The following is a 17,307-nucleotide window of genomic DNA, read 5'->3' on the forward strand; positions in this document are numbered from 1 at the left end:
TAGTAAAACTGTTGAAAAAAAGGATTGTCATCAACTAACTCCTGCAGTCTTATGATGTTTTTGCATAATGATTGATGGCTTGGCATAAAAAAGTGATACTGACAAATTGATGAATGTATGTGGTAAGATAATTTAAATGACTGTTAGAGGTCAGCAACGATGCTTTGGTAACACTGTGGCTTCCTTCCCGGCACGCCTCCTCATGCAGAAACTAATTTGGGACCTTTTCCCATTTACATTCTATGATTCAAATTTTAAAGCAGTGAATTAATGAGTCTTGCCTCTTGATGGGCCGCTGTTGTCTGCATAGCTTAATTAGAATAATCTATCATCATGGGTCAGTACACACCAACCCACACTGCCGAAAAATTTCAGTAGGAAAAAAATGTAATGTAAGGAGCTCCAAAGTAGAGAATGAAGGATACATGTAGACGATTCAAAGAGAACCATCCTTTCTGATAATCTTCTTTATCTGTATGTACTGGATATGAATCACGCATATGAAATTAATCAAAGCCTTTCATTTGTGATTGTGATTGGATTGACTTTTTTGGATTTCCTTCCTTCCAGTGGTAGCAGTGGGTTTGTGATGGTCTGGGGAGGCATATCTTTGGTGAATGACAGTTGATCTGCTTAGTGCTTGGCTGTAAGCGCAAGGCCAGGGCCTAAAGGATTGCAGAGCCTCATGCCACCCTCATGGAGTCTCTGACAATTTGATTAGAAGCATGCACATGAGTAGCTCACTAAAGGTCATACCGTAGGACTCGGCAGTGCTTCCACAGTTCCTCCTCGTACAAAGGAGCATAAACTGGTCCTGCTGATTGGATGATGTCCTTGTACAATCCTGTTCAGCTGTACTTGTATATTTGTCCATTTGCTGGTATTTCCTCCCCACTCTTGAGACTGTGCTGAACCATTGATACTTTCATTTGCACCAAAGGTGCATGGCTTCATGATGGTTTAATGCTAACACCCATTTGAATGCTACAGTATGCTAGCCACAGTGGTTAAATATTGCCTTAAATTCTTGATAAATTGTCAACAACAGTAATGTCCATTTATTATTTCCGGATCCCAGATCTTCTCTCAGCAGTTGTTTCTTTGCACCATGAAGGAAAATGTTCATCATGTTTTTTTGTGTTTTATTTTCTTTATTTTCTTCTTTATTTTTGGGTCTTGAGAGAGCTCACTGGTTTTACCCATCATGAGATGTTTCTTGTGTGACACCTTGGTAATATGAAATCATTTTTATAGGCCATCAGTTGGGATTGAACCAGCTGATAAACTAAGTGGGAGGATTGCTTTCTAATTACTTATATTAGAAAGCAATCTAATATTATTAGTAATATTGGTATAATATCTAATTACTTATATATTTCAGATGATGTCATGACTTTCCATGCCTTTTTGCAACCCCCTTTCTTCATGTGTTCAATATTTTTTCACTGTGTTATTTCTCATTATTACACATAACTAAATTTATGGATGTCCATGGTTTGTTTTCTTTGCATGTGTAGATTGGATGGGGTGTTACCAACGTCTGGTGATAATTTTGTGTCAGTGGCACCTTTAGAAATATATTTACTTAGAAAATTGGTGATGTGTTCAGTGCTTACTTTACCCACTGTATAACGCATATATTTGCCACTTAAACAATCGTGAGTGGAAATTCCATAACACCACAGATGGCAGTTCTTCTGCCCATCTGCTGTTATAAGGACCAGACAACATTTGCGCATACAGTATGTAGCAAAGATACCATCTGTGAAGGAAAGAAAATCCCTTTAAAACTCAACTTTTTGGCAAACCTAACTAACATTTAGGGAGGTTTCACTCAATATTTTTAGACATAACATTTTAAATTTAAAGTTAGATCTGTTTCTGCATTAATTTAGATAAGTAGTAGTCTTGTTAGCTAGTAATATCTGCCTAGACACCTTATCAAAAAGGCTGCTGTACATACCACCTACTGTAGGCAAACACACTATCTCTGCTCCAGCATGTCTTCAGTGTATCATCAGGAAGTTGCTTTAACCTCCTAAGACCCGAACTCTTTCACGCCATGCATTTTCCATTTCTCTTTGTTTTTACAATATGCACAAACATCAAAGAATTACCAGATTTTTTTTACCTTATTTTTTTTTAAGAAAAATAAGAGCGACATATGAGGATATTCGTTTAAAATTTTAATAGAACAGTAGCAGTATATTGTCCTCGTAAGTGGATATCAGGCCCATGTAGAGCAAAATTTAATATTTTAGTCTAAATAACCCAAAATGTGATGTCCACATATGTGGACGCCAGGTCCTAGGACGTTAAATTCGTCGTCATGACGTCATGAGAATGTCTTTATCTTTGTGTACATATTTTTTCAAAAATCATAAAAAAACATTCTGAATGTTTGCCTATTGATGTAACCATGGATCTATATAGTACAGACTTTTAATGCAGGATCTAATTTAGATTACAATCTAATTACAATCAGGTGCCCTACCAATAGTTGCATTTTTTACTAAAAGTACTGTATATCCTATTTAAGTATTTAGTAACATAAAGGGTATTTCTGGTCAACCGAGGTGGGTCTATAGGCATTTTGAATCATAAAGGAAAATTATAATTCTCTTTATTATGACACTCTAGTTCTTTATTGGGATAAAAACATTGTGATTATGATAGCTTGTCAGTCAAAGAGATTATACAGTCATGTGAAAAACAAAGGGTTCTATGCATTTCTGTGAACACCTAAATATACTTTACCATATGTCAAAATTGCGAGGATAAGAAACAACCAGGTCATGTTAATCAAATGCACTTGATTAATTGATGTTTGACGCAACAATACTATTACTACTACTACTACTAATCTTTTAATAGTAATAATAATACAATAATTGATAAAAACATACATTTTGTCAGTTTGTTTGTCTGAGGTTCAGGTGTGTGTTAAGGATTAGAAAGCAATCCTGCCAGGAGTGGATATCCTATCAAATTCACCCCAAAGTTAGGTGAAATGCTCAGAGAAACTGCAAAATCATAGAGTAAGTAATTTTATTTAGTATAAAATAAAATATTGTACTCGGAAACATACATTTATTAGTGTGTAATCATGTCTTCTAACGACCTTATGCATTTTTATTGGAATTAATCCACTGAAAAACTCATAAGCGCGAGCACCGTTTGTTAAACCCACCGTGGTGCAGAGATGGACACTCCACCTAATCACATTGTATATATGTGGTTATAGTCTAGTCGTACACATAGTACATCAAAGACAGAGAAGAAAAGAACTCATAGGCATTCACGTTACATTGAGCTAAATATGTTTTATCATCCAAGAAGCTAAAAAGTGAAAGCAAAAGATGTGACCATCTTTTTATTCGCAAAAAGTAGTAGAAACAAACCAGCTGTTATGGAGAAAAGTCCTACAGTGGCCACCACAGCTAGGATTATGCACTTGAACTAGGAGTAAAAATAACAGAATTCCTTAACACCAATCTGCACTCTACAGAGTGATGTGATTTTACATAGTCTAGTTTTAAGAGAGCTGTGCACAAAAAATGCCGACAAATATCAATGAAATGAAATGACCAAAATAAAAGTGCGCCATAAGTCCTCCTCAACAATGTGAAAGACTCATAGTCACACAGAATACGATTACTTCAAGTTGTCACTGGTAACTGTGGTTCTACACTACTGACTCACTACCTTAAAAGTTTAATGTGTTCTGATAGGATTTTTTATAATTATTAAAAATAAGATGAAAAAGCAACACAATAAAATAAACAGAAAACAACTTACAGAAGAAATCATTGCAAGTGTCTTTTATTCGTTTCTCAGACACAATAAAGCACATAACCCAGAGCACAACAGGACTAGGGGGTGTATGAGCAAAGGACATCCTGTGATGAAGGAGAAATGACTGATTCAAAGCAACGCCTGGACAGAGACGTTATTACTCAGGCTGAGCAATGCAATTCATTTTTTTCCCTCGTTGCAATAACAAATCATACGTGCATGTCTTATTTGCAATATTTAAAAAACACATTTCTAGAAATTATTCATAATGTCGTTGGCGGTGGCATCTGACACATCAGCTGGCGGCTCTGACATCAGCCAGCGACAATTCTTCCACTTTTCAAATCGAGATGATAATCTTTTTCTTTTCCTCCACAGTACAAATCTCCAGCTCCATATTTAAGTGATTTCAGCTGTCAATAACCTTAGAGGGCTGAAAAATTAAACGCTTTAACGACACAGTCAAAGCTACATGTTAATCAAACACAGGTCTGCAGTTGACACAGCACTGAAAACGATAGTAGATAAAATCTCTTACATTGTAAACAGATAGCAATTACAACTTAATCTGGTCCACAACAGTGATATATTACTCATCTATAGTTTTCCTCATAGTGCTCATTTATACAATACTGGCTTTTAAGTCAACATCTTTAATTTCTTGACATGACATGTAAGAAAGAAGAATGCTACATAAGCTTTGAATAATATATATACTGTCTATATATGTAAAGCTGAATTACCCTTTAAAACACTTCACATCAATATCAAATACTGTGAAACCATTACAGTTATACTTCAGTCCTTTCTACCTCATCTACCAACACATTCTACAAGTCTCTATGGTGGAATGGATTCAGTACATTTGAATGTTCAGCTCTCAACAGCATTGTTAAATTTCACAAAAGCATCCAGTTACACCTCCCTGAGATGAAGACCATACTGAAATGAAAGGAAATATATATTTTTTGAAACACTGACTATATATAATAGACTGTATATGCTGCATTGGACAGCAATTTAAAACAAAACAAAGTCTCTCTTTTCAACGTGCGGTAGAGATCATGTCTGGTGACATCTTTTTATAACCAAGAGAAACCTAGCTGTTCTTTGTAACAGGTGTGATCAACAACTTCCTGGACGAGGCCTAGAAAAATTAAAAACTTTTCCCAATTTAAACCATACCTGAAAAATTCAAGATCAGCTTTTCAGATCAGTCTGTGGAAGTCGCATTTTGTCTACCACTACTTGTGCCTCTGTAATTTCCACTGGCTCTTCCAGCGCAGTGTGTTTGTGTGGCCAAACATGACAGATAATTACAGTATGGTGGCACAAGACAGGTAATTTTCTGTCAGTGTTCTCCCTCAGATCCCACAGGAGCATGGTGTTGACAGTCTCACTTTGTCATGGTGCAAAATCCAGTGAATGAGTAACAACAACCATGCTTCTGGTCTCGATCATCACCTACCATTAGGCTTTGAAATTTATGTCACTTCCAAACATAATTTGAAGGTGGTCCATTGTGAAAGTTTGTAAATGTAAATGGTCAGAACAGAACTTCCAGAGAGGGATCTAAAAATAGCTGCGCTGGAAGCTGTCTGAACCTAAAAAGATGATCTTGAACTGATCCAAATTGAAATCAGGTAAGGTTTTAACGCACGCAAACATATGCATGTGTATTATATATATCAGGCCCAATCCCAGAACTTTTTTCACACCTTAAAAACAACTTTAATGTAATTTTTTGTTTGATTTTGACATCGTTTCTGTCAATGATGATAACAGATAACTTTTTATTATTGAAGTCATCTGGGACTGCTTTAAAACAAAGACAAATTTCTACAGGGGCAAGAAACATGAAACCCAAACAACCAGACAGTTAGAGTAGCTCAACTTGAAGCCCAGAGTTAGCTGAAGATGTCGGATTACAATGGCACAACCAGTGTGGTAATAATGTCTGGATGGCCTTATACATGGAAAAGATTGAGTGTATGTGTGACTTTCAGTCTTTTGGAATGTTCTAGAAATTCTTTGAGGCAGCCCTTCACTTCCCATGATGCAAAGCTGTAGGACAAGGGTGCTCCAGACATCAAAGAGTTCTTTTAGTTAGACGGTTCCTGTTTCTAAGTCTAGTTTATGCAAATGATTTGGTACCAATGGAATCAACTGGTAATAGCGCTCTTTTCTTTGTATGTCTGCAGAAGAATACTCCCACCTCAAGAGCTTGCAACGCAAATCCTTTCATGCTGAAACGAAGCTAACTGGGTGGAGAACTTGGGGCAGATGAGCTAAGTATCCTGGAGGACCCGAGGAGAAAAATATCTGTGCTGCTTTGCTTGGGATGATGCTGGGGTACATGGATAGAGTTTGGGAAATCCTTCTTTGTTTCTCCTTTAGCAAAGTTTGGCTAACTTTTTCTGACTTGTCTGATTGTTTGACAGTTTCTTACCCCACTTGATTGCTTTACAGTGATGTTAGTTGTTCCCAGATCACAGCAATTAACATGGTGAAAGCAAAGTTCTTACCATGGTCCCAGTACTGGCAAATTAAAAGTGTTGAAAGCTTCTATTTGAAACTTGTAATCCTGTGTAGATGCAGACAAATCTCACCAGTTCTGGTGGTCTTCTTACAGCACAACCAAAACCCAAGAAAAAAGAGCAATTTAGTCTTCAGTATGGCCAATAGAAGACAATACCAATGCAACTTATTGTTAGACTTCTACTAGTGTCATTATTGCCATTAACCCCTTAAAAGCTACAAGGGGATTTAGGTCCAGAATGTATGCACTAAATTACACTGTTACCTTACATAATTTAGGGCAATGATTTAACAATGTTAGACACTATGCATGTGTTACATTAAAACTGAGCAAACGCAAACAAACCCTTATATTCTTAATTCCACTTACAGTACTTAACATGTGAAAAATAAAGCTAAATTCAGTCCATGCATGTTAGAAAGGCTGCTGCGTATCAGATCCACTTTAATATTCTCAGATGGTCAGTGGACTGAAAAAACAAATAATTAAAAACAAGAAAAAGGAAAAAAAAAAAGCAAGCAGAGAATACAGCCGCAGTGTGAAGGTTTATGGTTTGGGAGTGGCTAACAATGTGCAGGAACTGCACTTTATATTGAAAGGTGAGGGAGCTGATGCAGTTCTAGTGTTAGAAAAAAAAATCCAAAACAGACAGAGTAAAAAGCCAGAGAGAGATGGAAATGGAGAGATGAGGAGAGAAATTGAAATAGTTTTGAGAGGAGCGAAAAGCATGGCGGAGGCAGAAAAAGCAGGGCAAGCTGAACACAGCTTGTCTGACATCAATCCAGTAGTAGTTTTTTTTTTTTTTTAATCGGCATCCCACGCTCACTGGACACATATCTGATTCTTCAGACTGTTGGAGAAAAACAGAAAGAGACGGAAAAGATTCATCAGTGATACACTTCAGATATTGTATACACAGTTTATGCAGCACATGGCAAAATAAAGGAAAAGAAACATTTTGGTGCTGGCTGCTGTCGCCATTGATTTACACCAGTTAAGAATCATAAAAATGTCAAGAAACTCATCAGTTTCACAATGGATAAGAAAACGATGTCAAAGCTTACACTCACTGGACACTATTAGGTCCACTTTGCTAGTCCTGGGTCTGACCCTGCCTTGCAGATGTCGCAGAAGAAATTGAGACTCATCAGACGAGCTAATGTTTTTTCCAGTCATTTAATGTCCAACTTTGAGAACTGCGTGTGTTGCTGGACTGAAAAAAATCAACATCTTCCACACTGCAGAGCTTGGAATGACATATACCACCAAGATATGATAAATAGGTAGAAATTGGAGTTATTCAGTCTTCAAGCTCTTCTTCTTTTTCAGAGATGCTCTTCTACATACTTTGGCTCTAATGAGTGATTATCGGAGTTACTGTTGTCACGTTTGTTTTCTGAGAGAGGATGAACAAACTCAAAGATGAATTTTATTTATAATGAAGTTTATTAAATGGTCGAAGGTTCCAGTTACAGCACTGCGGACCTCTCTCTGTCCAGCTGTCCTGACAGAGAAAGGGTGCCACTCCTCAGGGAATAAAGTTTTAATAATAGCATAGAAATATCACATGAATATGATTGGTTAAAAATTTGGCGAGAAGCCTCAGACTTGGCTTTCCATAGATAGTGTTTGCTCCAGTTTCTGTCTCCTCCAATCAGGCATCTTTCTCTCCGTAAAAGAAAACTCCTCCCCATTTCCCTGTTGCTATGCAGTTTAGTAGTTTTTCAATTCAAGCTCACCCTGACTGCACGTGTGTGTGGGTTCCACCCAGCACCTATCTCCACACCATAACATTTTCACTTCAAACCAGTCCAGCCATTCTCCTCTTTTATCAAAAACACATTTTCAACCAGAGAAATGAGCTCACTGGATATTTTCTTTCTTTCTTTCTTTCTTTTTAATTATTCTCTGTAAAGCCGAAAAGTGGTTGTGTGGGAAGTCTCTGAAATTTAAGACTAGCTTTGTTCCCCATTCTGATGCTCAAATTTCAGCAGGAAGTCTAAATGCATTGGGCTTCTGCCATGTGGTTGGCTACTTAGAAATTTATGTTAATGAGCAGGTATATGGCGTGCCTAGCAAAGTGACCAGTGTATATATATATCAAAAGACAAACCAAAAATCTTTCAAAAGTTTTAGGCTTCCTGTTGAATTTTGCAAAAGTTTTGAATTGAAAAGAGTAAATATGAATAATTGGTTTATGGAAACCATGCAGGGTTTGGTTTGTTATATATTCTGACAGGGCAAAAAAAAAAAGATTTTGTTTGTGTTTTCTCCTCTTCAGCTGAAATTTTAAAATAAATAGAACAGAATAAATAGAAAAAAGAATACAGGAAAAGAATAAAGGTGTTATTTGGATGTAGATTATTGGATGTAGATGTAGATTATCATTTAAATTGATATGCAGAGGCTTTACCTGTTTGTTTTCTTCCTATTTTTTAAACTAATACTGCTGAAAAAAACACCAACTTGTTCTTATCCAGTTAATAAGTTTTTAGATCTTTTAATGCTCCAAACAGATGAGAGAATCTGGCTGCTTGTGTTTCTTGTCATGTTCTGTCGCCTTCAGCCTCAGTTTTCCTTTATATATCGTGTTAAATCTCCATCAATCCTGCACATGCTGTACAAAAACAATATGAGTGTGTAGTTCCACACACATATTTAAATTTAAACTGCTGTGCACAACATACAACCATACCTCAGCTGCCATCCTCAGAGCATCCCAGGATGTATAGTAGTTTCTGTTTGACTATTTTATTACAAATACAAAACTTCATTCATGTTTTTGTGGCGTGGCCCTCCAGTGTTCTAAGTAAACATTAATTCGGTCTGTTCAAAATGAAATAGAGAGACACCAGTGCCAGAGTGGCCATCGGGGGCAACGGGAGAATTAAACACATAAATTAATCCGTTCACACATTGTAAAGTTGAACCTGCACACACAGCTCTTTTTCTCTTGGGTTTTTTTTTTGTTTGTTTTGATATTGTGAAGTTTTAAAATGCCAGAGATGACTGCACAACTGCTGAGACATAATGGTAGTTATTGTTCAAAATAATGTTGCCGGTTTTGTATTATGAAAAATATGACAGCTCAGTATGCAGCAAAGATTTGAAGAAAAAAAATATTCTAAAAAGGTTTTGGTAATCACCTTGTATTTGCAGTCAATCATGTCTCTCATTAAATAGTAAAGAAAAGAAAACAGATGTGAATCAAATTAAGGTTAATGAATCTCTTGTCACATTGCAGTTTTGTATAGTACGTTCTACATGCAGAAACTTGGTGTGCTGAAATGACAGAAGAATAACCAAAGTGTCTGTAGCCTTCTGATTTTTATGCCAGTTAATAATCACTTCATTCATCCATCTTTCTGCCCCTTGTCCTGTCACAGTTCCTACCAGTAGGACATATCCACAAGACTTAATCTAGGAGGTGTGCATGAGGCATCCAAATCACAACCACTTCAACTTGCTACTTGTTATGTGGAAGAGGACTATAACCTGTCCTAAACTACGGAGCTTTTCCAAGACAAGCTCCCACAGAAGAAGAGGAACATCCACTACATGCATGTATGGCCATAGGTGAGGGTGGGATCATAGATCAACCAGTAAAAAAATACAGCCATACAGCTGTTTACTCAATGCATTTGAAGCACTTTATCTACAACCATGGTCAAGTTTGAATCAGGAATGAACCCACAGGCTATTCTCCACATAGATGACCTCCTCTGAGCAAGCACTTGCTGAAAGTGGGAAGGAAAAAAATCATTTAAAAAAAGTTCCGCAGAACCAGGCTCAGGGAGGGGCTGCTATCTCCCGTGACCGATTAGGGGTGAGAGGAGGAAGAAAGGACAAAACAGACGCTGATGTTCTTTGTGGAGAAAGGCCATAGTTGGGTTTGAATCAAGACGCCTGCACTACCAAGACTGCAACCTTATTCTTTCAGTCACTATCCAGAGCTTGTCACCATAGTTGAGGGAGGGAATGTAAAAACAAATGAATGGCTTTGGTTTCAAGCTCAGCTGTCTCTTCACCACAAGAGACTGGGGTACACTCATCCACTTTAATTTAGCCAATGCACCTGCCAGTCTTCCACTCCACAAAGTCCTCTAGGAGTTTTCAGTGGGTTGGGTGGAGTGAACTCACCTAATCCTCAATAAGACTGGAGGTTTTTTGTAGACCCTGATTCAATGAATTGAATGCAGTTCAAAACATGACAGCATGGCCTAAAATGTATGTCCAGTTTCCTGAGGGCCTGCATGTGTCAAGGCCTAGGGCCAAAGGCAGTCAAGGGGATCTAACACCTCTGCATGAATGAGTTATTGTTTGCATGCCAAAGATTTAATTGACAGAGACAGACCGAGACATTTTAGCTGATAGAAAGCTCAGTGATACATAATGAAAAACAAACCTAAGACCAGGCAGCAGGAACACCTGACTTTATACTTTGAACTGAAATTATGTTTCAATGGAAATGTAATTTCTTTGTAAACGTAAACATATAACATGAAACATGATTTAAAATAGATCCTCATAAGGATTAGGCCAGGTGGTTTGTTTTTAAAGAATAAATTATTTAGCATTATTTCTTTTAAAATATTTGCCTTTGAAAAATCTGGAATGGAGATACAATAACTGTATAGAAATGTAGGTTTTCTGAAAGAAAGCTGACCTTGATTTACAATATTCTTAACTTTCTAGTTCAGTGTGTCAGGTCAGAAAATATTCTTATTTTTTCTGTGGCTCAGTCCCTGAAATTTGCACAAATCTGCATGTCTTTCAAACTACCGTCAATGACTGATGCACACTTGGCCTGCAATTCATTTCAACAGCCATGTTTCTGTACTTGTGCAATGTGAGACATCTGGAGAACATTCCTTTTGAACTTTTGAAAGTATAATCTGCTGCAGATAAGTTTCAGGACTCAGTTTATACAAGTGGTTAGTTTAAGCACCGTTTTAGAGACTAATGATGCATGGTTCCCTGGAGGAAATTCTTAAAGCTATTGCAGTTGATTGAAAAATCAGATAAGTATATATCAGCAATAAGTTGATTTGCAGAATCGAAAAGGTAGAGATCTGGTCCTGTCTACCATTCTGCTCCTTTTTGTTCCATGCACTCAATGAAATCGTTTTTCTTTCTCTTGACATCCAGTGTCAAAAAGTTGCCAAGTAATCACAATCGTTGTGTGATTGAATAGGTGACTTCAAGCTTTTTCTGCATTGGTCCAGCAACCCAGACCAACAGATGGCCTCATCTTATCGCTTTATCATTACAGAGTTGCTGTCCTGACGTCTCCTCGATTAGCAGGACTGATGTACTCCCAGGTTCAATCGGTCAACACAATAAAGACTCAGTCACGACACACCAAAGGCTGCCTGTCCCTCAGACAGCACAAACAAGGGTGCCCATGGTTTGATAGAGCAGATGGGGAAAAAAATTCAGAGGCATCGTGCAATTTTCCCCAGTGGGGACACACAATAACTGCACAATTGTGAGCAGGAACATGACAGACTGGCAGTTAGCATCGCTTCTATTGTTTGTTGCACGTAATCAAATGGCTTTTTCTCTGTCAGTGCAATGGAAATTGCATGTTGTCCTTAGTCGAACTAAGCAGAGTAATCACAGTCTGCTCTGCAAAAAGAGCATCCTGCTGTGTTTGTCTTGCAAAGACAAAAACAACTACACAAAACAAACTGTTGTGCTTATTTCACTGGTAAGCTCAACGTGGCAGAATGCACCAATGCTTCAGACTTATACCTCGACACAGAAAGTGTTTTGACTTACTACCCTGAACCTTTCTTAACAAACAGATCTTGTAACCCTCTTCCTCGTACACCAAGTATTTGGGTAGAAAAAGAAGGACAGTTTGGTCACTCAGTTGCTCAGAAATGTCCTTGCTTTTTTAAGAAAAGCACATGTGATTCTATCTAATGTAAAACTGATAGAAATGAATGATTCATAATAAACATTTATCATTTCTGATGGAATATCTGCCCATATTCAGCAACAAACACTCCTCTATTCTAATGGCAGAGGTTTAACATCCTAAAAGGCTGATTGATTTAAAAAATTTTTTTTTTGCATAGCTAACAACTGTTGTGCCGATTAAATAAGCAATCACTTTGAATTATTTGACTTTCTTAAGCAGAGAAGTCAGGCTCATTTTACATTATGTGCCACATACAGCCCACTTTGGTCTGTACATTTTACAGAAAAAGTTCTGGTTGTTTACGTCTTGATGCATGCTCAATCAATCAGGTAAGCAAATCTCCAAAAGTTGATTCTGTTCATCTGGTTGTAGCGTTTTGTGGGAGAAACGTTTCGTCACTCATCCAAGTGACTTCTTCAGTCTCAGCTGACTGCAGGTTTCCCCAATCTTATAAACAGTACATTTGCATAATGACTGAAACCAGCCCACTGAAGGAACAATGGGCTGGGAGGTCCTTGCTATCCTACCCTGGAACACCACCAAGCCATTGGTTCACATATGTGGATGAACCCTGGGTGAAAATGAAATCTCTGTACGTACCACAATTCACGGATCACATTAACTTGGTGGACCGACACATCAAATTCACCAGGGAGGATATGAAAAGGGGCAGGTTAGCCTTCTTAGACTGTGAGATTTCCATCAGTAATGGGGGACATCTAAAAGCTGACGTGTACCATAAACCTACGCATACGGATCAGTATTTAAGGTTTGACTCTCATCATCCACTGGAGCACAAACTGGGTGTCATTAGGACGCTATAACACAGAGCGAACACCATCCCCACTGACACAGTGGCCAGGGAGGCAGGAGGACATCACATCAAGAAGGCCCTGAGTAAATGTGGTTTTCCCAGCTGGACCTTTGTCAAAGCTGGAAAGGCACCTAAAGAAAGCTGATCCAGGAGAGAAGGACAACCGCTGCCCAAGCGAAAACCTGTAGTGATTCCATATGTGTCAGGAGTATCGGAGCAGTTGAGACGCATTTTTTCTAAACACCGGGTCTCTGTAGCTTTTAAACCCCAAAACACGCTGCGCCAAAAATTGGTCCACCCCAAGGATCGGGTCCCCCGACACAAACAGAGTAACGTAGTGTATGCTGTCCGGATTGCCAGGATTTATACACCGGGGAAACCAAACAACCTCTGGCGAAGCGGATGGCCCAACACAGAAGAGCTACCTCGTCAGGCCAGGACTCTGCAGTCTATTCACACCTACAGGCCAGTGGACACTCTTTCAATGATGAGGATGTACACACCCTGGACAGGGAGGAACGCTGGTTTGAGCGCGGAGTCAAGGAGGCCATTTACGTGAAATGGGAAAGACCATCTCTGAATCGAGGAGGGGGCCTTAGGGTACATCTTTCGCCACCTTACAATGCTGTGATTGCAGCCATTCCCCAACTGTCTGTGAATGGGACTCATGGCCATTGATCAGTGGGCTTTGATCAGTGGGTTTTGGTCAGTGGTTGTTGATCAATGGTCATGAGAATTTGCATAATTAAGATTAAGGAACTGACCTCCCAGCCCATTGTTCCTTCAGTGGGCTGGGTTCGTACATTATGCAAATGTACTGTTTATAAGGTTGGGGAAACCTGCAGGCAGCTGAGACTGAAGAAGTCACTTGGATGAGTGACGAAACGTTTCTCCCACAAAATGCTACGTCCAGATGAACAGAATCAACTTTTGGAGATTCTGGTTGTTTATTGTCCTGACACTCCTGTAATTAATAATTATAAAGAATCGCTGTGCTCAAGACAAAGCCATCGGGATATGCAATTCCCCCGAAATCATTTGAATTAACTCCTGAGTTCATGGTAAATTTACCCTGATGAAGTGAGCTAATGCTTTTTAAATTCTAAGGGCCAATCACAATTTTTATGCCACATTTCCATCGCTGAATGTCACACATTTCATTACTCTGCTTGGTTTCAGGTAGGTCTCCAGCGTATGTGATAAAAAAAAACACTTGCGCCTTAACCCATCATTAAATCTCCATGGAAATCCAAAAATAAACAGGCTAATTTGCATTCACGTATTTGACTGTTATTGGCAGCCATGTAAATCTACCCTTTATGAAAAATTGTGTGTATGTGGCTAAAAGAAAAGTATCACATTTTATGTAAAAATATAAATTTTCACACATTAATGAAAGAATTAGCACACTAGGGAACCTTATTTTAACGCTGAATAATTTTCACAATGTGAGTCAAACATGGGGAGATATTTTTGTCTCTCCACTCATTATCATGGAAATGCAGAGTGGGATGGTGTGATATTAAAATGAAAAGGCATAGTGGAATATAAGAGCATCTCCAAAGTGAAAGAGAGAGAAAGAAACAGGCAGGAAGCCAAAAATGGGGAAAAAGGAAACAAACAGAACTGAAGACACCTTAAGACCAATGAAAGAAGGGAGGGGGAATGGAGGGCAGAGGGATCTTTCTTTTTTTATTCTGACAACAGAATTGTTTCTCAGCACTATGGTGCTTTATATATCTGAGGGTTTCATATGTATAAGTCTATACTGAGTCAAATGCTTTACAACCCCATGTTAATTAGATTCAGTATTAGGTAGAATCTCCCTTTCTTCAACGATCCCAAGACAAAAAACAAAATTATGTCATTCAAAGTCAGTGTTCTCTTTCAAAGCATTCTAAATTATTTCTTCTTACATTAAGTCATGTTACATTTGATCTGATACAGCAGAAAAAAATAGTTTTAAACAGATTTGTGTTTGTTTAATTCAGTTAACGGGTAAATGGACTGCTGTATGTTCAGTGCCTTTTTACTCTATGCGAGGACTCAAAGTGCTCCCTAAACTTCACACAGTAACACGTATCCATGCTGTGCTTTTATCTATGCCTAAGCACTTTAATTAACATTCACACGCACAGCTGTGTCATGGGCAACTCAGGGTCCAGCATCCTACCTGAGAATATTCAATGAAGGAGAGGAGAGGCCAGGATTGAACGCTTGACCTTCAATTGGTAGAAAATCTGCTCTAAGACCTGAGTCACAGCCACCCAAACACAGCAACGGTGAGCAGTCTCACTGCTTACTGTTTTTTTTTTTTTTTGTTTACACCATTTGTTTTCTCATTTGTGTGGCCAACATAGCAGGTAGTAAGTGAGGCAAACTGGTGCACAGAGGTTTGATTTCTATAGCAGTCATTATGTTTGTCCCTGTTCACATCCAGCAGTTACAGAATATCAAATTCAGCCACCATCCTGTTCCTGTGCATAATTTAACATTTTTGTTGTCACAATCTTTCCAGGCCAGAACTGTTTATGGATTATCTTTGTGTGGACCTTTGGAAGGAACTTGTTTTGTTCATGGTTGGTGTTATATTTCTACGGTAACAGCTGGTAACAGCTTATTTTCTAGTATGTGTGTATTGCTACCATACATGGTATGACACTAAGCTTACATAAACATGCACACACAAGCAAATAGTATTGTGCTCACCATTTTCATGCTAGTTTTGTTTCTAGCCAACTAGTCCACACACAAACCTTTCCTAATCAGCTTTCCTTCACATTGATGTGAAATATCATGAGGTGCCATGGAAAATGAATAAGAAGCAAGAAAAAAAGAACAGCGGAATCTAACTGCACTTAAAGACTCCTTGGTCTTAGATGCTTTACATGTTCTTACTGTATGTATTACTATATATAACATATCACTTCCTTACCAAGGTTGAAGGTTTAAAGAAAAGGAAGCACATGACCTATAAGGTGCAATTAAATCGTTCCTTAGTATTAAGAGAATTTGAATAGCTTTTATTATGACTGCTGCAGATGCTTCACTTAGCTCAGTTAGGAACCTTCCTTAGTAATCTTGACTATGTGACTCCAAATCTGCATAATTCTTGCCTCTGCGTGCTTCGCGTCTCACTTATAGTCACTTCCTGTTTTCTTCTTTTTCTGGTATTTGGTTCTATTTTATGTTTTTGGTTTTTTTTACATCATGTCCTTTTTTGCCAACTTCTAATTCCTTGACTGTTTTCACCTGTATTGCTTTTAATTTTTCTAGATTATCTGCCTTCATTAAGTCATGTATTAAAACTTGAATTTTGTTCAGTAATCCTGCTGCAGTGTTCTGCATTTTGGTTATCATTCTGTCGAACATGTAGCAGATTTAATCTTCTCTGGCTTTTACAGATACAGCTGTGAGCTGGTCTGACTTGATCCGAGGTTGCAATATTACAAATGTTCTGATTCTGTCACAGGTTCTCTCAGGTTTGGTATTTGCATCTGATCTAACTGGGGTCTCTACTCAGAGTCAAGTGCAGAGCTCCTGAAGCACCCTTAGCACAGTGAGTGCTGTGGCTACCTATTGACCACTTAATTAGCATGTGAAAGTATCTGCAATTTGATGCATTTCTCTCCAGCACAGCCTCATATTTCACACATCACTGCTGAGCACTTATACGAGATGTATGCTTCAAATGACTGCAAAGAAATTTTCTCATCAACAGATTCAGTCAGCAGTCTTGTATGTAAAAACCCTTCTTCTGCAGACCGATGACTGGCTTTTAAATTAGCTGGACTGTGTCATAAAACATGTGGAAAATAAATTCAAAGAAGCAAGAGGAAGCCTTCTAGGAAGAGCTGGCAATCTAGTTGTGCTGTAGGCAGGGTGAGCCAGTCCACCCTCTGTATTCCACAGGATTGCCAAGACTTGGGAAAACAATTATCCAGGCCAAAAAACTTGTTCATTACCTTTCACTGAATGATAAGAATCAAATTCTGTGTGGTTTAGTTTGATTTATTTTTCTTTTGTTCTTATGGTTATATAACTTTTGATGCAGTCATGTGACATCACTGCACCAGTTTATCCTGGGAAAAATAAAAGATCTGTATAATATGATTGTGCATTAGGGCTAAAGTTATACAAGAATTATATAGAATTCCTAGAAAATATGAAGAAGTGGCTTAGACTTTAAGGAGCTTGAGGATGATACATGGCCTCAAACACTGCCCGAAGCAA

At 38.2% G+C, this 17,307-nt stretch overlaps 1 protein-coding gene across 1 annotated transcript in view; it reads right to left on the reverse strand.

The window, feature by feature from the left end:
- Positions 1-6,758: 6,758 nt before the first annotated feature.
- Positions 6,759-17,307, reverse strand: part of zmat4a (zinc finger, matrin-type 4a) — a 148,416-nt gene continuing 137,867 nt past the window's right edge. Inside the window, exon 7 of the mRNA XM_026187289.2 lies at positions 6,759-7,184. Within this exon, the coding sequence (XP_026043074.2) occupies positions 7,157-7,184 (28 nt within the window). The 3' untranslated portion in view covers positions 6,759-7,156. The remainder of the gene's footprint in view (positions 7,185-17,307) is intronic.

The sequence above is a fragment of the Astatotilapia calliptera genome, chromosome 12 (assembly GCF_964374335.1).
Source record: "Astatotilapia calliptera chromosome 12, fAstCal68.1, whole genome shotgun sequence".
NCBI classification, from domain to species: domain Eukaryota; kingdom Metazoa; phylum Chordata; class Actinopteri; order Cichliformes; family Cichlidae; genus Astatotilapia; species Astatotilapia calliptera.